General features: G+C 48.4%; 1 protein-coding gene across 1 annotated transcript; it reads right to left on the bottom strand.

The window, feature by feature from the left end:
- Positions 1 to 3977: 3977 nt before the first annotated feature.
- Positions 3978 to 19785, bottom strand: SLC25A33 (solute carrier family 25 member 33). The gene is made up of 7 exons (XM_071575781.1): positions 19567 to 19785; positions 12014 to 12193; positions 9195 to 9272; positions 8283 to 8383; positions 7204 to 7270; positions 5671 to 5951; positions 3978 to 4549 (listed from the first exon to the last, which is right to left on the bottom strand). Exons 1-7 carry the CDS (start codon positions 19614 to 19616, stop codon positions 4347 to 4349), a joined length of 960 nt encoding a protein of 319 aa, XP_071431882.1. The 5' UTR covers positions 19617 to 19785; the 3' UTR covers positions 3978 to 4346.
- Positions 19786 to 20930: the final 1145 nt, after the last annotated feature.

The following is a 20930-nucleotide window of genomic DNA, read 5'->3' as shown; positions in this document are numbered from 1 at the left end:
CCCCCGGCCCGGCCCGGCCCGCCCCTGTGGCGGCGGCGGGGGCGGCGCGTGACTCACGGACAGGCCGCGGTCGTGCGGAGCCGCCGCCTGAGTCAGCGCCGCCGAAAGGCCGAGATCGTGGCGGCGGGGGCGGCCCCGCGGGCCCCGGCACTGCCCGGCCCGTGCGGGGGCTGCCGGCGGGGGGAGGTCGTGCCTGGCCCGCGAGCTCCGGCGGGGGACGGTCGTGCCTGGCCCGGGAGCTCCGGCGGGGGACGGTCGTGCCTGGCCCGGGGGCTCCGGTGGGGGTGATCGTGCCTGGCCCGGGGGCTCCACCGAGCAGAGGTGCCTGGCCCCGGGCCCGCCGCGCTCCGCCCGGGAAGGGAGAGCGATTGGTTTGTCTAAATTTAGACGCGGCGCTTTCGGTGGCAAAACATGGAAAGGCCGCGCTGCATGGAGTGTCCTGAGATGGGAGGGACCTGCAAGGATCGTCCAGTCCAGGTCCTGCACAGACACCTCAACAATCCCACCCTGTGCCCCAGAGCATCATCCGACGCTCCTGGAACTCTGGCAGCTTTGGGGCTGTGCCCACTGCCCTGGGGAGCCTGGTCAGTGCCCAACACCCTCTGGGGAAGGACCTTCATATGAGATCCGACCCAACCCAACTTCAGGCCATTCCCTGGGTCCTGTCACTGTCACACAGGGCAGAGATCGGTGCCTGCCCCTCCTGAGGATGCTGAAGATCACAATGAGGTCTCCCCTCAGTCCCCTCAGTGGCTCCTCAAGGCCCTTCACAGGTCCCTCCTCTAAAAAGGGAAGTCTTCAAATATCATGTTTTTCCAAAAGGCACGAATGGAGAAGCTCTTCACAAGTATTTTTACCCAAGTAAGCTGTGCATTTTTAAGCTTGTCTTAGCTCTGGTTGGGCTCTCACTGCTCTGTTTCTGCACAGATTTAACTATGGTGATTAATTCTATGGAGTAACAGTGAATATTTGATCTTGACAAATGCAAAAGGGACGTAATTTTTCTATCTCTCGTACTGCTCAGCACTTACTTAGGGATTGTTTTATGAGACCAAATGATAGTGAAAGGAGGAACAACCCACCCAGTCATTTGGCACATGAAGTCCTTCCAGGTCCTCCAGGACTTCTGGAGAGCTGCTCTGGTTTTTTAGAGAGGTCCCTCCCTTCCTACCAACTCTATCTCATCAGTCCAATCAGAGATCCATTGTTTGAAAGTTTCCTCCTTAAAGGAGCTCATGGGCAGCTTGTGCAAAACCACTTACAAATCATGGTGAAGGGGCACAATCACAGTGCAGGCATGGACCCCAATTCTCAGTAAATGCAGGTATTTTGGGGGTATCAAAACAACCACAGGTACCTGAAGGGAGGCAAGTCCTACAGCATAAGGACTTGAGAAATCTTCATCTGGAAATGCTTCCAAAACTAAATGAACCAACAGGAGCAGCTCATGCTATTGCAACAGTATGTTTGTGATTTCAGTTTAACCTCTGATTTATGAATGGGAACAGTCCTGGTAAAGTCAATGAATGGAATCTTTGTGGTCACTTCAGACAGAACTTAACCTTCATCACCTTACTGATAACTCAGCTACAAAGGGTCTGTTATGAAGCCTTTAACTCCCTTCCATGAGTGTGACTTTCTGTGGAAGCTGGAGAAGAGGAATGGACAGTGCCAAATGCTTTTAGTTTGACTTTCACAAGCAGAGAAAGGTTGGTTATTTTTAAATTCAGGTATCGTGTTGGAAAAAGCTACTTCAAATTCTTCCCTTTGGTAATAGGCTTATTCCACACTCAGTGACATCAATGGGATTGCTCACAGAGCATCACCTAAAAATGGTAACTCTTTATAGGGTTTAAGGAATCAAGGGCTAGTGAATTTTAAAAGTTCTGTTAGAGAGAGGAAGGAAAAAGCATTTAATTACACTAATTCAGAAACTCTCTGAGTTCCCAACATAGCTTATTAACCCCCTATCAAATTAAGACTAATTCTTTCAGTATTGGTAGCAAAGCTCAAAGAACAGGAATGAAAATCCTGCAGAATTCCTGATTTTCCATCAGCTTTAGGCAGAACAAAAAATTGTTCACTTTCTCTTGCCTTCTGTCTTACCAAGGCCCAGACTCCTCCAAAGGGTTGGAGTTCCCTCCCCTCATTCTCAGAAGACATCAGTAGTCTGCATATTTGACTAACATTTTAGAAGTGAGCTAGATCACTGTAAGTACAGAGGAATGCTAATTTGGGAAAGCAAATCTCAGAAAATGTTTCAGAGTAGCAGCACAAATGTCCTAGTTCTCAAAAATAGTAACAGCACTGACAGTTTTGCCTCCTCTAAAGAGACTGAAGCTTTTGCTGCTCCTCATCTCCATAAAAAAACTGTCGATTTTTACTCAACTGTTTCCTGTTTTAGCTTAGGGGGGAATGTGATCTGTTTTGTTCAGGAAGACATAATAGAAATCAGTTATTTTTGCCTCATAATGAGGTATACACACATTTACTCTCTGCAGCAAGCTCCTACATCACACTGATGTCAAACATGACCTCAAGTACCAGTCATCACTGGGGTCTGCTGGGAACAAATGGGAAGGTCTCAATCCAGTTGTCAGCCCATTCTATTTCAGCAACAAAACCCCAGCCTGGAACCTTCACCTGAGCAAAGACAGCCCTGCTCACTACCAGGCTGTTCCTCAGTGCTTCCCATGCTCCTCCCAAGTCTGCACTCCATCTCTGCTGGGAGTGGTCCCTGGAGTCAAAGATGTCCATGAAGGCTCATTCATGCTCAAGAACTGCACAGCTCAGATCACGAGGAGCTCGTTGTTCAGGTCACCAGGGAAGGCTGGAGCTGGGCTCAAATGCTGCAGGGGCTGTCTCAGCTGCCAAGGCAAATGACACTCATGAACAGAGCAGCATGGTATGGCCAAAGCAAAGCACAAAGCTACACAACTGAGTTCTAAAGTAAGTTGTCCTGCACTATCAGTAATAATAATTCATATACCACACTTGAATTACAAGGCACTGCTGCAAGACAAGTGGTGAAGACTATTAAAACTGAAAGCATATTCTATTGTTCATGAAAGAGCTAATCTCAGATATGCAGGATATTTGGTATTTAAGTGAAAGGTAAGAATTGTATCATGAGAACTGTTGAAGAATGTCCCTTGGATAGTGTGTTTGTGAAGGGGAAGGCAGACATATCTATATGAAATGTGAGAATTCTTCATCAGGCTGCACTAAGCTGATGAATCCTTATTGCCTTCAGCAAGAAATCAAGCAATAACATGAACTATTTACACAGACTGGGGGATTTTTCTTCTGTTAACTGCAGTGATGTGTCCATGAGATAACACAGTATCTCATTCCCATCAGAAGCACTGCTATACAAGGACATCAAGTCAAGAGGGACTTACTCCTGAGTATCACACTGTAAAGCAAAATCCAGAACTGCATTTAGTCTAGAGTGTTTGGGACAGAGCTTATCCTCTTATCCTCTCCAGACTCCTGGCACTGAAGTGTAAGGACAAGGCACAAAAAAGCCCCACTGCAGTAAAAGGCTGAGGGCAGGATCAGGATACCTGACCAGGTTACTCCACTCTCATGGGGTTTCCACAGGGCAGCCAAGCACAATCCCTGACTGTCCTTACACTCTCAGGCCTGCACAAAAACAAGTTGTAAAAGCAAAGTCCTGACAGATCTGTTTATACCCTATAACATAACCACATTGAGGGTACAGAACTGTAATTGCATTTTTATGAAAAGCCTCCCAGATTCATATTGCCAGTGCAAGTGGCTTTGCTAAGAGATTCTGGTGTGCACAGTTCATTCCACCAAAACAGGAAAAAGACTTGAACACTCCAAGATGTTCACACAGCAATGAACAATGTACCTTGAATAAACCAGAACTACTCTCAAACTTATCTAGGCATTTAGGGTACTACAGTGCTGAAAAGCAAGATGATCCCCAGTTGTAAGAAGAGTTTCAAATGTCCAAACCAGTTCTCCTGTTTTAATACAGTTTTAATGAACATCAGTCCAAGAGATCACTTGATAGTATGAGGTACATTCCTTGACCACATATGGCTGTGCTTAAGGAAAAGGACAAACATATACTTAAATTAAATAGTGTAATTTAATTTAGTAGCAATTTAATTATCATCAAGTTAAAAAAAATTATAATTAACTATTAACGTTAATGACTTGAAACCTTTCAGAAAGCATGAATCCAAAAGGAACATCCACAGGTGGTTACAGACTTGCAGTTCTTCCACCAGCACTGCCACCTGCACCAGTCTCTTAAAGGACTATTTGTTCAATGAAGAAATTGGTCTTAGTCTGTAACTGGAGTCTTGGCTCTGCTACTTCACGTGGTCTTCTAACAGGTACACGATTAACTCGTAGGTGGACAACACGATGGCTGTGTTTGGGATCTGCCGGATGAGCTGCGCGAAGAGTCCCCTGTAGAAGGCCAGGTACCCCTCCTCCCGCGCCACCAGCCGCGCCGTCTGCACGAACGCCTTGTACTTGGTGCCTTCCTCCCGCAGCCGCGTCCGGATCACCTCTGCAGGGCAGCAAACAGGGCACCGCCGGGTCAGCAGGGCACACCGGGGTCAGCAGGGGGCACCCCCGGGGTCAGCAAGGGGCACACCTGGGTCAGCAGGGGGCGCCCCCCCCCGGGGTCAGCAGGGGGCGCCCCCCCCCGGGGCCAGCAGGGGGGGCACCCCCCCCGGGGCCAGCAGGGGGGGCACCCCCCCCGGGGGCAGCAGGGGGCGCAACCCCCCGGGGGCAGCAGGGGGCGCACCCCCCCGGGGGCAGCAGGGGGCGCAACCCCCCGGGGGCAGCAGGGGGCGCAACCCCCCGGGGGTCAGCAGGGGGCACGCCCCCCCCGGGGGTCAGCAGGGGGCACGCCCCCCCCGGGGGCAGCAGGGGGCACGCCCCCCCCGGGGGCAGCAGGGGGGGCACACCCCCGGGGCCAGCAGGGGGGGCACACCCCCGGGGCCAGCAGGGGGCGCCCCCCCGGGGCCAGCAGGGGGCACACCCCCCGGGGCCAGCAGGGGGCACACCCCCCGGGGCCAGCAGGGCACCCCTTCCCCAGAGAAACGTGCCACCACCAGGAACGGGCTTGTGTGCAAACCCCAGGCCCAACAAAACCTTCCTGTACCCACTGCCTGCCAGCCGTGCAATCCCCTTCAGGCAACAGGGAAAGTTAAAGGGTTCTCCTTCATGTGGAATAAATGAATTGTTTGCTCACTGAAGCTACTACAGATCTAAATGCTTTGCTGATGCTCACACAATCAATATTGCTCTTCCTATACGACCATGATATCATTCACATCTATCCAAAAGCAGTAACTGCTCAGTCCACAAGTGTTTCCCACAACTTGATCATAGAATCCCAAAGGCTGTGGGTACTTAGATACATGAGGCTACAAGTGAGAATAGAAACATAAGGCTAACAATTTCTTTTTGGTGTTTCTTGAGTTGTTTTTAAACCAGCAAGTCCCAATCCCTAACTATGTGTCTCCCTGGGAACGGTGAGAGCAGTACTGAAAATGCCAGTGCACAGTAATGGGGAGTTGGCCATTCACAGAACTACATATTTTCATCTCTGAACCCCATCCTTTGTCTTGGATTACAGGCAACAGCTGTTCTACAGTACTGATCAATGGAGAGTGAACATACCATGTGGGTAAGCAATACAAGAGGCACAGCCCTTGGAAACAGCAGCAGCAAACATCAGTCCAAAGAAGTTCGTCGAGTTCCTTTCGGTCCCATTAGAAGAAGGGGGTGGTTGGACTTCCTTTAAGTGCTTTTTTAAACTTTCATAAATAGCAAAGCAGATAATGGTCTCAGAAATCCCTGCATAGGAGGCAGTCAGGCCCCTATAAAAGCCACAGACACCTTCTGTCTGGTAGACATATTTAGCACACTGCAAAGCATTCATGGGTTTGGAGCCCCTGACTCTAAAAAAGAAAAAGAACAAAGCGTAAGAGAAAGAATTAATATTAAAAAATCCCCTACCCTTATGGCTTTCAATAGTTTTTGTAAGTACAGAAATGGTTCTCTGGTAAGTTTTTCTCCCAAATTCTCCTAGGAAAGCTGCACAGAGCAGAATTATCATGCTAAGAGTACACATTAGGCTTTGGTATTTCACTAATACATACTCATAACAATTCTTCAGCTCAAGTTCTATCATCTGTCACAGTTCACACCAATGCTTTAAAAGACAATAAGCCCTGAAGAGACACTGCTTTGTGTTGAACTAGTGATTCCATTCAAAGCCACCTTCAGCAGGCCAAGAGATGCAGGTCTGCTGCATGAGAAATGATCCTTCATTTTAAGAGGCAGCACTCAGTTCAAAGGTGCCATCCTGGGAAGTGCTGGGATTAAGTCTTATAAATTATTTATAAAGTTGTCGTGCTTTATAAGATCCTTCTTATCTGACCTAACATGTCCTTGCAGGAGGGAATTTCCATTCTAAGCAGTCACATTATTAGTAGAGTCCCTTATTGCTCTGATATCCATCAGTGTCTGTGAATCACTCAGCTAAAAGATGCTGCTGTCAAATCCCCTCTCTCTTCAGGAGCTGTGGTTAACAGGAACACAATGCTGAAGGAGGCAGAAGAACATTAAACCACTGCAACAGACTCTTATTGCCTCCAGAATGTTTTGTGAATCTTCACTAATGTGGCTTCATTGCAATTTAGAACCACCACGTGTTTACAGCTACCTGAGTTCCAGCACCCTTGGCCTGCTGCAGTGACACACACACCTGTATGGTCTGATCCAGCACAAGTGACCCTTCCACAGCCTCTGTTACTGCTCTATCAAAGCATTTCAGTCCTCAGTACATTTATCCTTAACATCATCCCTGAACTACAGAGGGTTCTGTGCAAAGGAATCTGAGAGAGAAATAATGCTGTGCTCAACTAAAGATTTCCAGTTAAACCAGAGATGGGACCTAAGTCAGCACTCAGGGCAACTTCCACATCCTCCTCAACAGCCTCTGTGCACCAGACTGACAGGGGAACCAGAACTTTCAGCCTCACCAGACAGAAACATGGGGGCTTGAAAGGTGGAACTGGGGGCCAGGGAAACAACTGGGCAAGGTCTATAGAAGTACCAGGAGCCCTGAGTGAAAACATGGAAGTTCAGCTTTCCAGAGGCTCCCTTAGCCATGCAGTGCTATCCAATCTCCATCAATCAGTTACTCACTTCCGCTCCAGCTGCATTCTCGTTTTCACCATCCATATGGGATTCATCAGGGAATTTGTGATAAAGGCTGGAGAAAACAAAAGGAAACCAAAAGTAGAGCTGGTGTATTGTCATGAACTGTGCAGTGAGACAGTTCCAGTCACCAGCTCTGTCTAGAGGTGTCAGAATCCAGCCAGGTCCACAGCTTACAACTTCATGTGAAGCTTCAGGAGACATCAACCAATGGATTCTTCCTTTTTGCACATATTTAGTAGGTACATCATGTTCCTAAAGGCTGTTGCAGACAAGATACTTTCCTTACTGACTGGGTTTTGGAATCCCAGCTTAAAGGAAACCCGTGGGAACATAAACGTGTACTGGACTTGTGCTCCCCAGGGCTGTAGGTGGTGCCCTTGAGCCACTCATTAACAGAACCCATTGCTAATTAAGGGCTTAGTTGGGAATGGTTATTTTTAGTGACCACTCTGGTGTCTGATGATTGAACCAGCAGAGCTCTTGTGCAGTATTTTTCCTACAAGAAGAAACTATTTTCCCCAGACAGGTAGGAAAAACACAACATCCTGAAACAATTTGGCTAAAAAAGTCCCAGAAGTTTGCTGGTGTCCACCAGTAATTCTTTTCTTGTGTTCAGAGACATTACCAGAGGATTGCAGCTGGAAAAACATCCCAAATTAACAAACAACAACCTAGAAATATTTCAGAGTTGAATATAAAAACAGTTCCTCTATAGACAAGGTCAGTGCAGGAGCTTGCAAACTCCTGTTGGCTGGCACATCCCACCTCAGACTAAGGGTACATTTTCAGAATGTGCCACACATTGGCCTCTGTCCTCCCCCCAGAGGTACCAGCCAGGACTGCTGTGCTACCCCAGCTCCTGCACAGACAGCCCAGTCCCCACCTTATGATCCACTCTTTACATTTCTCTCCTGCTAGAAGAAGTCTTGTAGCAACAACAGCTTGGAATAAATACTTAAAAGCATTAAGGTGCACCCCAGACCACCACCTCACACAGTGCCTGGTGAGGGGCTGGACACAGGTACTGCTGCAGACCATGGGGAAGGTGAGTAATAAATAAATACCTGCAGAACCTGCAGAACAGACGTGCACAATGTTGCTGTTGGGCACAAACATGTTGTTGAATTGCTCTTTGGCTTTGGAGTAGCACCCAAAGTAGACAGCTCTGTGGGGGGAAAAAAGGAAAGCAATGTCACACAGACTGTGTCAAATTAGGCAATTGTTGTTCTGCTTCCCACCTCCTGAAAACCAAAATTCTCTCCAGAAAGGCCTCCCCATGACTACTGCCATCTACAGACACAAAAACAGGACTCTGCTTCCACAGAGGAACATCTCACCTACCAGGCAAGAGGCCAGAGAGGCAGTTCACCCCTCAAGTTCCTTTTTAACTGGTGTTAACATTTCCTAGACAGAAAGATCCTCAGCCCTGCCAAGAATGGGGCAGTCACAGGCACATGGAGAAACCATTTAGGTGCCTGTAAGACTTCCAAATGCAAGCAAAGTTTGGAGCTGCTTTGTTGTTGCTGTCAAGAGGGCCACAAGCCCCTTTTGGGGTTGTGTGGCAGCAGTGAGAGTCCTTCCCCCTCAGCTGCAGTTTTTCATTTGAGAAGAATTGAGGCTCTCCAGGAGCAGGTGGGTACTCCTGCCCCCTGGCATCCCACTCACTGCTAGGCACTGTTATGGATTCAAGAGAAGCAGCATATTACAATAACACAATTATTAATCCTACTGACTTTTCTGCACCACTTTCTATTGCCTTCTCAAGCACATAAGTGGCTCTTGCAAGGAGTTGGAATTTAAGTGCTGTGTTTACTCTGCAGTATAACCCAGATTTTTACCAGCATCTCTTGGTGTGTATGTGAGCAGCACACCTAAACAAGTCTCAGTTTGCAGACAGGATATCTTCATGGCCTACTATTTTGAATCACAAATCCACTGTAACATTTGTGTCTTTTAGCAATAGTTTAACTATTTACCTTGATGGTGCAACTCCAACCAAGTTTGGACCCAGCCCTCGGAAGAGTGACCTTGGTCCTTCTTTTTCCAGAATTGACCTAAAAAAAAACACAAATAGGGGTAGAGGGGAAGACAGTGTTTAGGTTAAAAGTTATGTTCCTTGTTCTGTCAGGCAGAGTCAAAAGAACTGTACAAAAGCACTGAGTATCACTTGTGAAGCTGTTATAATTTTAAGCTATATGATATACTACAGAATTAGCAGAACTACACACTACTGAATAAAAGGCACTGCACCCTAAAGTTCAGTGCACTAGAGGCAACTGGGTGTCACATGGCACAAGGTTGTAATTTCTGTCGTTGAAAGCTGTCAGGAATTGATTTAAAGTTTCCTGGAGAATCCAGTGATAGTTGACTCTGAAGAAGGAAGAATATTTTTGGCATTCTCTGTAACTGAGCAATTCAGGAGTTTGCTTCCTATACAGAGACATGGGAAGAGAAATCCTTTTCCCTTTCACAGTGACCCAGGGATGTGTTTTCCCCCAGAGACAAAGGTGAACTGTGGCAGCCACACCACAAGCTGTAGGAGGGCACAGAGAGCAGCTCTCTCAACTGAACTCACCATGAGAAAACCATGCTAGAAAATCCAGATAATTCCAGGCTCCATGGGTAGCCCACTGCACTCAGTGGAACTGCCAGTTTTTCAGAATCTGCTCCTTAGGTCATTAGCACTGTTGAGAGTGTTCCCCACAGACTTCAAACCCAAGCTCATTAGACAGGAGGAGATACATGAGCTCCTGAAACACTTTTTTTTCCTGCAGCAGGGTTGAACTTTCTGTATAAACTCAGGGCTGAGTGTCTCCAAGGAGACAGATCCACCAACTACTTGTTCTTTGTCACTTAACAGTCACGACTGCAGATTCCAGCTGGGCTAACTCATCAGAATCTTAAATGGATTAGACAAAAACAGCCTGTCCTTCTGGAATGCCTTCTATCAGCAGGAGGCTTAACCTGCCCTCCTGGGCACTTGTTTTCTTTCTATTTACAGCAGTTAAAGGGCTTTCTTACTTAACACCTTTAACTCTTACAGAGCAGTTCTGTAGGTTGCTGCTTCCACAGCCATATAATCTTCCACACCTGGAGGCCCAAGTTATGTTCAGGTTGGCAATATAAGCATGATTAGGATTGAGAAAGGGCTGGAGGAGTAGAAGCAAGAGACTGAACTTCAATTCTTTCTTCATGCATTTTTATTTTCTTAGGTTAATCAATAGCATTATCTGCTCTTCATGGATGCTGCCTGCAAGGGAATGACAGCAGAAAAATCTTGCTCTTATTCTCAATCCTCTAAAGTAATCAGCTTGAAAACTTGGCAAGACATACAGCTAAGCAATTCCTGAAGTGAAATGAAACCAAGAGCACAGTCACCAAATTTAATGAGCTTAATAAACATATTAAAATATTGACCCCATTTTAAACCATTTCCTCTCCCCTTAAGAAAAGAGACAGCCCCAGAAAAAACGGGCCCAGAGGATGAATTAAGAACCTTGTTCCTTAAAGTTTTCACTTCCTTCAGTTCCAGCTGCCTGAAGTCCAGCACTGCAAGGTGAAAAGACAGCAAGGGAAGGGGATGAAAATCAAAGGCAACTGGCACTACCTCCCGCATTCAGTCACGACCTGCTCCAGACTCACCTCTGAGCACACAAAGAAACGTTTGGCAGGGGAGAGCAGGGTGTTTACAACACAGCAGCTCAAGTCCCACAGTGACTCCCAGCCAGAGAGCTCTGCAGAGAATTTGAATTAGCACTCCACTGTTATATAACTGTGCAGCTTCTCCCCAGGCAGGCTGCCAAGCCTGCTGGCCTTACATAAAATCATTCAGCCTGCACTGCCAGTCGGTATTTTCTTTGGCATTGCTGCTACCTGATCTCAACAGGACCCTCTGCTTTGCCCTGGGGTGCCCACAGAGCCAAATAACTCAATCCTTTTGCATGAGGTCTGGCCCAGAAGTTGATGGTGCTTTGGTGTTAAACACAGCAGTGGGATTTGGATGTCAGAGTTGCTGGTAGAACTATTTTGCAGCTGTAATTTCACATTTGCTCTTCTTCATGAATACACATGTGAAGGGAACAGGTAGAGCCTCAGTCTGAGCCCTCAGAGGGCTTTCACCAGAGTTAACACAGGGGCAGACAGGACTGCTGCATAATCATAAGCACTTCCAGAGAGGAACAAAAAATTCCCTCCATCAAACAGGTAAATACCATGGGCAGCAAGAGCAACAAGTATCTCTGCCAGTCACTCAAAGCAAATTGGGAATGGCTTCAGGAAAAAGGGAAAGAATATCTGACTTATTCAGTCCTTCCATCCTCTGCCAAGAATTGGCCCCAGCTAGGAAGGATTATCTGTCCAGTGCCCAAAGGAGACAGCAAACAGGATTATGACAAATAAGTGACACTTCTCAGTGCTGATAAAAGGTCCTTTCTTCTAAACTGTTTCCTGTGATAGTTCCCACAAACTAAGGCACATTAAGTCCTTACAGCATGGCCTGGGTATTGATCCCTAGGAAGTCACAACTACCAAAAAGCCTAAATGTGAGAAGACAATTTAAAAATAACTCCACAGACACTTATTCAGACTAATTCACTTTGGAAGTTCAAAGGAGCACTGAGGGGTCCTGAACATGTCTGTGTTTTTAACAAAATCATTTCTCTTTCAGAGGCCCAACTGACACAAACCCTGCCAGTGCAAGTCTGGAGCAAAATCTGCACTCTCTGCTGTTGCCCCTCTCATTCAGTGTTCCTCCACACCAGTGTCTGAGTTTTCACTTCTCTGTGCAAGCACTCACTTGAGGACACTGAAGAGCCCAGGTGACACAGACGTTGGCCTGACCATCCCTTCCCCACTGATGGTCCCCAGCTGCACTTGGGGGTAGTAGACGGTCCGGAAGGCCAGCTTGGAAGATTGCAGCCTTGTCTTTATCACCTCCAGGGGGCACGTAAAGATGGCACCAACTGTTCCTCCACATCTGCAAAGGACAATTGAAACAGAAGAGTTGGAAAAACAAATCACAACATGGTGTAAGTAAAACCTGAAGTCTTGTCTCCAGCTGGGTCTACATTGTGGACAAACTATGAGGGAACAGGGCAGTTTTGGCATTAGGCAAAGGAGACTGTTCCCATGGCCTGGGGGAGGGAGAAGGTTTGAGGAACTGTCTGAATGATCCAATGTAGGGATGAGCTTGGTAAACACAGAGGTGAACCCCAGCACCACCAAACAGTCCCTGACTGACCATGGGACTGGTCCCATGTTCTACCACGACTTGGAACTCTGCCTGTATAAACTCCAGAGGCATCCACGTTTCAGGGGTTGTTGTCCTAAAACAGACAGAGCCTTGGATGGAGTTTCTTATGGGAAGCAGGAAGTTGGCAGATGGGAAGGAGCCACTGGGGATTAGGACACTGCAGACTGAAAACACAACAATGTAATTCTTCACCATTTCAGTAATTATGATTGAAGAGCTGTCTGAAGAAGGAGCCAACCTAAAAACACTGTTAGGCACTCAAACAAAACAATGGATGTCAACTTTTTTTTCAGAGGGTTGTATGGGGGGAAGAAGCAGCAAGGTTGAGATGGAGGGTGGGAAAACAGCCTAACAAGGCAGAAAGGCTACTGAGGAACAGCCCAGCCCTACTCTGATAACAGAGGGACAAAAATGAAATATTACACACACATGATCCTGTAAGAGGCACATACTCATCTCAATACAGTCAGATTGAGTCTCAAACAGCACACTTGGCCAAGAACATGAAGTGCATGAGTCCTAATGTTCATTTTAATCAGTGCTCTGCAAAGTGACTGGCCAAACCCATTTCTCTCTGCTGCTGTTCCTCCTCAGTAACTGAATGTTCCTTCTGGCAAACCTCACAATTAAACATAATGCTGAGGGTGGCTAAAAGGTACTATATTTTATTACTCAAACACACTGGGATTTAGGAAGATTTAACTAAATATTTCAGGTTTTCTTCTAAGGACATTTACTACAACTGAACTGATTAGGAAATAGTTTCCTTGTTTACCCAAGTGTCAAAGCACGTGACTACTTCAAAAACCTGGGTTGACAATTTTCCTTAGAAAACACCACGAGTCAACAACTTAACTCTCTTTGATGTTCATGTGAAATTGTAATTTAAGTAGTTCTCCATGAAAAAGAGATGAATTTAAAAAATAATCCCACCCTTTTCCTTGTGTCTGAAGAGCCCCATTGCTTGCTAGAGAGCATTGCCTGCACTGATTTGGGAACTGGGATCCACAGAAGGACTTTAATGAAGGTACCAGTGTGTGTTTTCTAATGCCCCTTTTAGACATTAACTACTTTACAAGGAGAATCTTTTTTCAAACAGAAGGAAAAGGGCCACAGAAGAATGACAAAAAGATCCCAGCTGTAGACACAGACAGACCAGTTTGTAAATGCTTTAGCCAGTACAGCTTATTTTGCTTGTTGAAACAGTATGTTTTGTACCAACAGAAAGCATTCTTTGCCAAAAACCTCAAGTTTTTAACAGCCTGACCACCCTGGCTCTACAACCACAGAAATGAAGGTCTTTGTAAGGTTCAAAAGGACACCCCAGTCCTCATGGCCAAGGAACACAACTTCCTCACCACAGCTTTCATGTTCTGCAAGATTCTGTTTGGGAATGACCCCAAACTGGGCTTTTCAGATGTTAAATGCAGCCAACAGAAGAAACTCAGTTTTCAGTGAGACTGACAACATGATTTAACAGCACTGTTCAGTGAGTTTCTTCTCCAGGTCCTTGCTCCTTCCTCCTCCCTGCTGAAAGGGATGAAACCCCAACCTTGGGACAATCCACACACCCACAGAGACAGACACTGTAAGAAAGAACTTTTCCTTCTCCCTTTTAAAGCACTTCTGCTTTGAGTGTGGACTGAAGCCACAGAGTCATTGATGAGGTGGGTGCAGAGCAGCAGGAATTGTGTCACTTGGCTCTGAACTGGAGCTCTTATCAGGGCTCTGATTATTCTGAGCATGGGGTCAGGGCCAGGAGCCGATCCCTCTGAGTGTCCCCAGGGCCGGGAGCCGACCCCTCCGAGTGTCCCCAGGGCTGGCACGACAGACCCCTCCGAGTGTCCCCAGGGCTGGCACGACAGACCCCTCCGAGTGTCCCCAGGGCTGGCACGACAGACCCCTCCGAGTGTCCCCAGGGCTGGCACGACAGACCCCTCCGAGTGTCCCCAGGGCTGGCACGACAGACCCCTCCGAGTGTCCCCAGGGCTGGCACGACAGACCCCTCCGAGTGTCCCCAGGGCTGGCACGACAGACCCCTCCGAGTGTCCCCAGGGCTGGCACGACAGACCCCTCCGAGTGTCCCCAGGGCTGGCACGACAGACCCCTCCGAGTGTCCCCAGGGCTGGCACGACAGACCCCTCGCAGTGACCCCAGGGCTGGCACGACAGCCAGCCCAGCCCTCCTGTTTGGGCAGGTGCAGCTCCCACTGCTCACATTTCTCTGCAGTGAGACCTCAGGGGGAAAGGCTGGTCAGGACTGGCTTTCCAGCAAAACCTTTTCTGTTCCACACGGACCTTGGAGCAGAAAGTGTTTTGAGGATCCCCCTTCCAGATCCTCACTGGTTCCTTCCCTAAAATGTACATCCAATACAGACACAAGTGTGTACAATTAACACCCAACTAACCAACACACTCAGAAGAATTTTAAGTCTCTGGGAACTTGATGAAGAGAATTTGATTGCCTTAATTCCCAATTCATTTCTCTACCAGTGCTCCACTACTGTGTATTCTGTCCTCAGCCCTCATTTATTTCACATTCATGAACATTACAACAAAACTTTGACAGTAACAATTCATAAATTCAGAGCACTGAACCTCTATTTGCTATTTTCTGACCTACCAGCTGCTCAGTCTAGTGACATCTTGGCACACAGTTTTTTAGCCTCTCTGGCATATTCCTCCCTGCTGCATCAGCTGTCTCCTTGCCTTCCTACTCCACTCCTGGCCTCTCATCCTTCTAGTCTGACAATCCAGTTAATTTATGCAGCCTTTAATACTTAAATACTTCTGGCAATGCATATGTAATGCTCTGATACTCAGCACAATGAGTTGATATCTGCAACACCAGTTTTAACAGCTCTGAGTTTATGTTGTCGGTGTGACATTTAAGAAAAAAAAACATTATCTAACCCAGCAATTCTCCAAATGTCACCAGGTGCAATCACTATGTCCCAAATATAAATACACTGCAGATAGTTCAAGTAAGGACTTTGATGTATTGGGCAGTTTTTCAGATAAGATTATTTTCCTTTGCATGGGAATCCTACACATCATTCCCTAAGCACAAGAGAAACACTTTGTATTCCTGGGGTGTTCCAAATGTCTGCAACTGGGAAGAAAGGAGAAACAACCTCAGCTACACAAACAGCCACAGACCCCACAAGGTCCAGGGCTGTGCAAGATAAACCTGATGGGGGAAAATCTTGTGCTGCAATCAAGGCAAAGCCCCCAAGTCTTCCTGCTGCTCTGAGTCAGGGGGTTTGATACATCAGTGCAGCACAACAGTCCCAGAGATGTGTTTGCTGCTCCAGCCTCTTGCAAAAATCCCAAAGCAGTGTCTAAATCTGTCCTAGTAAAAAGTTAAAAACCTCCCTAGAAACAGAACACTGAGTCAGACTATTTTCAACAAGTGAAACGTGGTGATACATGGAGATACATAATGTATTCTACGTGCACAGCTGCAGAAAAATCATTTACTTCCACTGAAGTTTCAAACACACACAGAGGGTGCCCATCTCAAAATCCAATTCCCATTTTTCCCTTGCTGCCAGCTTTCTATCTTTACAAAGCCCCCCAAAGCACCAATGACTTGCACTTGAAATCAACTCTCAGCACCCACCAGCACAACTGATAGAGATGCCAAGATCTTAATTAAGAGTAAGGCTTACTTCATCAGTCCTAGACTTAATCACTGAGCAATATTCTTCATACAAGTAACAAGACAATGTTGATTGTTAAAGCAAGTCGTGCAAAACAAAGCTCTTCCAGTGGGGTACCACTGACTTCACCAAGATCACAGGCAGTGATGATGGAGCTGCCTGGTTAGAGGAACCACAGCTTAGAACCAGCCTGACACATTTTGCTGTGGGAGTATTTGAAATTATTCTGGTTTTCCAAACCATCTCACATGCTCTAACCTGACGTGCACAGCAGAAACAGCAAAGCAGGTTCTGTCTTTAAGATTTCATTATTGCCTTGTCAACACTAAACCAAACAAGCTGCAGCTGTGCTGCATTCTCAGATACCACAGGAAACTGAGTATCACAGCAATGCAGATTGTTCCTAATGAATGCTGAGTTATTGATCATTTAATAAATCTCTGGCTAATAATGTTCCCTTGAGCAACAAAAGCCTCTTGGCTTTGACTGAGCCAATCCACCTGTGCCCATGGGGACAGCTGTCACCGTGCCCTCAGTTCAGAGCAGCAGGATGTCACCCCCTTCCCTCGGGGGCTGCCAACCCTTTGACAGGGGGCTCATGAAGGTCTGTGAAGGGCACTGCAGCCTCCACCACCACCCCTTAGGAAATCCCTCAGTAAACAGCATTACTGCAGCTGCAAAGACAACATGGAGTAACCTCTGCTGCAGCTTTTCCCAAACAAAAACAAGCAACAACTGGACTGGAGCAGGGAAACAGGAACCCAGATTTGTAAACAAGCTTGTTTGTATCTGTTGTGCAACTCAGGCATCGTTGTGTCCGCTGCCCCTGAAACCTTCCCAGCCCTCAGAGCCCTGTTCCCATCAGAACTCCGAGCCCCTTTGCGTTGCTGTTGCCATTGGAAGCCTTAAAAGGAACGAACAGAAACTGAAGGGCCAATGAGTCTGTTTGCCTTGAATAACCTGGTTAATGGGAAACCATCTCTTCCAACAACTGAAGAGCACTTTGCAACATCCAAGTGCGTTTCATCACTCCCAGGCTCTGAAGTACTAAACACTTCTGGCCACTAAGATTATCTGGGGCTGGCCGGGTCTGTGCACACATAAGGGTGGTGTATTACACTTTAATCTGCCACCACACCCCATCCTCACCTTCCCAGAGAGCCATCGTAATACCAATAATGTCTCTGTCAAAATTATTTCAAGTGAACAGGCAGCTCTTGCTTCATCTGCAAAAAGCACTTTACAAGTGAACAAAGGTTGGCATCTTACTGACTTATAAAGTATTCTGAACTTCCAACATTTTCTTTGGCTGTAATGGTAATTTTACCCAAGGCCCTGGCTCTGCAAACAGCTTTATGTCGAAGTACAGCCCATTTGGAGAAAGGCACCAGTTGGGAAGTGATGTTCCATTTCTTGTTCTCTCCAGTGGGCCCCAAGAAGTGCATTTCTCACTTGAAAGGCAGGAAACAGCATCAGCAAATGTGCACACAGAGAGAACATGGGAATTCAGGGCCTGGGACTGGGGAAGCTCAGAAATGAAGGCAGGGGGCTGTGTGGGGCACACACTTCAGTGTCAGCTGGTGCAGGGGAAGACTCAATTTGCTGTCTCACTCTCCCCTCTGTAACATCACAGAAATGATGGCACTTTCCCTTGTCCCTTTAAATAACAAGATATGCAGAACCAGACACAGGTCCAGCAATGAACCTTTTAAAGGCCCCTTTACCCTAAAAGGGCATCTCTTTCCTCTGAGCTGTATCTTCATTGCTGCTTCAGAACCAGAGCAGTCCTACCCCACCAGAGTGGTCAGGGGGCACATTCCCTGCTCTGTTTCCCCTGTAGACCCTCTCAAAACCAGACTGGACCTGGAGTCTTGCTGGGCTTGCTGCAGGAAGTGTTTACTGGGATCCCTGGAGAAGGCAGAGGGTACAATAAATCACTGAGGAAGGTGCTGACCTTCCAGTACTAGATAAAAACACGGATGAGTTTAAAATTCCTAATTATTTATAGTCTGATGAGTTACATGAGGACACCAAGAGCTCTGAGTAGGTGGTGTTACTACATAAAGAAGTTCCATGTTTACATTCAGACCCAGCTCCTGTTCCAGGGGGAGAGAGGACTTGGCACAGAGTGTTCAAGCCAGCGGAAGTGTCTCTGAAAAACCTGACTTTGTTGGGTTTAATATTATATTAAATGAACCTATTGCTCCAGAGGAGACTGAAGTCTCCTGTTTACCAACAGAAAAAAAATGGTCTACTATTAAACAGATTTAAACTGACAACAGATTTCATGTTGGCTTCCTAACTATTGTCAGCTGACAAGCACTACAGAATATTCTGTTACTTAGATAATTTAAGCTGTTAAAAACTTAAAATAAAGTATTTCTGACAAGGGCAAAAGTGCACTTAATCTGCACAACAGATGATTAAAATTTAGTTTACACCATAACATTTTATTACTGGATTATTATTAAAATAACTGCCGTTTAACGGGACTTTTGGGAAGGGTTTTTGGCTGGTGGTTTGTGGGCCGGGGCTGTTACTTTAAGCTTTTAACACAACAAAACCAACACATTTAAAAGTCCTTGAAGCAAGAATGTAGAAGCGGGCTGGAATGCCAGGCCATTCACACACAAGTATCAGGACCTTCCGGAACTGTTTCCCCCCTCTCTTTTGGGAGTCCCTTGGTTTCAGTGCAACTACACGATCAGGCAGCGACAGCCTCCGTGTGACACCTGCACTTGGAGTGTCACCCACGCGGGGGCTGTTGGAGCGCCGAGCCAACACCCTCCTGCACAACACCCGGTCACTGGTTCGAGCGTGGAGCCACCTGTGTGGGCAGCGCTCTGGGGTGACAGTGCTGCGGGGGTGACACTGCTCCGGGGGTGACACTGCTCCATGGGGGTGACACTGCTCCGGGGGTGACACTGCTCCATGAGGGTGACACTGCTGCGGGGGTGACACCTCCCTGGGGGTGACACTGCTCCGGGGGCTGACAGCGCTCGGCTCCCTCTGGACTCAGCAGGGCCCGCTCGGCATTTCACGCGGTTCCTTTCCCGGCTCCGGCCCTGCCAGGGCTGCGAACGACACGGTCACTGTCGCGGCGGTGCTGCCAGCGCGATCTCGGGCGGCCCCGGGCCCTGCTGCCCTCCCGGCCACGATGTCACCGCCAGCTCCGCACGGCCCCGAGGCGGCGGGACCCAGCCCGGGGGTCCGGAGTGTTCCCAGCCCGGGGGTCCCTCACGGAGCGTCCCCAGCCCGGAGGTCCTTCACAGTGTCCCCAGCCCGGGGGTCCCTCACGGAGCGTCCCCAGCCAGGGGGTCCCTCACGGAGCGTCCCCAGCCCGGGGGTCCTTCACGGAGCGTCCCCAGCCCGGGGGTCCCTCCCCACCCCGCCGCGCGGCCCGGGCAGTGGGAGCAGGCGCGGGGCCCGCACTCACCCGCCGGCGAAGAGGTGCAGCAGCGTGTTCTCCTGCGGGCCGCCCGCCATGGCCGGGGGTGCTGAGGGCGATGCTGAAGGTGATGATGATGATGATGATGATGATGAAGGAGGCGGTGCCGCCCGGGCCGCGCTCGGGCCCCGCCGGGAGCTGCGCGCGCCGAACGGGCCCCGCGCGCGCACGTGACGCCGGGCGGGAGGGGCGGGGCGAGCGCGCGTGACGTCACCCAGGGCAGCCCCGCCCACACCCGCGTAATGGCGTCACCACACACCGCCCCGCCTCGCCGTGACGTCACCAAGGACAGCCCCGCCTCCTCCGCCCAGTGACGTCACAGTACACAATCCCGCCTCGCCGTGACGTCACCGAGGACAGCCCCGCCTCCTCCAAGCAGTGACATCACCAATCCCGCCTCGCTGTGACGTCACCGAGGACAGTCCCGCCTCCCCGAGCAGTGATGTCACCCACACACTCCCGCCTTGCTGTGACGTCACCGTGGGCAGCCCCACGCGGGGGCCCGTGTGGGCTTTGGCTCCTGCCGTGTGGCACAAACCAAACGTCCCAGCCCGGAACCTGCAGGGACTGGGGTTCAGCACCTGAGTGTGCCCATTCCCAGCCTTCACACCTGGCCTGCTCAGGGGAACAGGGGGGTTTGTGGGCTCAAAGCAAGAGCTGAAGAGATTCCTGTTCCACAGTGGGGTCAGCTCTGCCTGGGTGGGCCTGCCCTGCATCCTCAGTCTCCAAAGAACCTTCTAGGACTTCATGTTTCCTTGTGAGGCGATGGTGATACACCCTGGGGTGCTATAAAGAGTGGTGCCTGTGAGTGATGTGTGTGCTCTGCAGGTAATGATTTACCAAAGCAGAGTCACTCCAGTGGACACGGCAATGGGACCCCTTGGAAATGGAGTTTGTGAAAACTAAAGAATGGACAGAGCATTAAGTGCAAACAGGATCTGAGGCAAAGGTACAGCTCTGACCTCCTGGGATCGTGGGGACCCCAAATCAACACTGAGATTCTTCAAGGTACTTTTGGAATGACAGAATATGTACCCAAGATCCAGGCAGCAACATGGATTTGCTGTTGTAAATACATCAAGGATGTTTGGCCTGTAAAATGGTGAGTAAATGAAGAGTTTTCTCTAATGTGTAAAGTCATCAGATCTTGCAAACAAATGTAAGCATAATAAAATCTGGAGAGATGACTCAGAGGGAGCAGGTAACCACTGTGGGGTATCAGACACTGATGGCTCTATTAACACAACTCCTTTGTTTGCTCAAGGTATTGATTCAACCACCATGTGATCTTTGGAGGCCCACCTGGTTTATAGTGCCTCTCACAGCCAGGAACCCCTCTGACCTTATCACAA

Source organism: Pithys albifrons, chromosome 22 (assembly GCF_047495875.1).
Source record: "Pithys albifrons albifrons isolate INPA30051 chromosome 22, PitAlb_v1, whole genome shotgun sequence".
Classification (NCBI taxonomy): domain Eukaryota; kingdom Metazoa; phylum Chordata; class Aves; order Passeriformes; family Thamnophilidae; genus Pithys; species Pithys albifrons.
The sequence above is the reverse complement of the archived record's forward strand: the minus strand, read 5'-3'. Positions and strand labels throughout refer to the sequence as shown.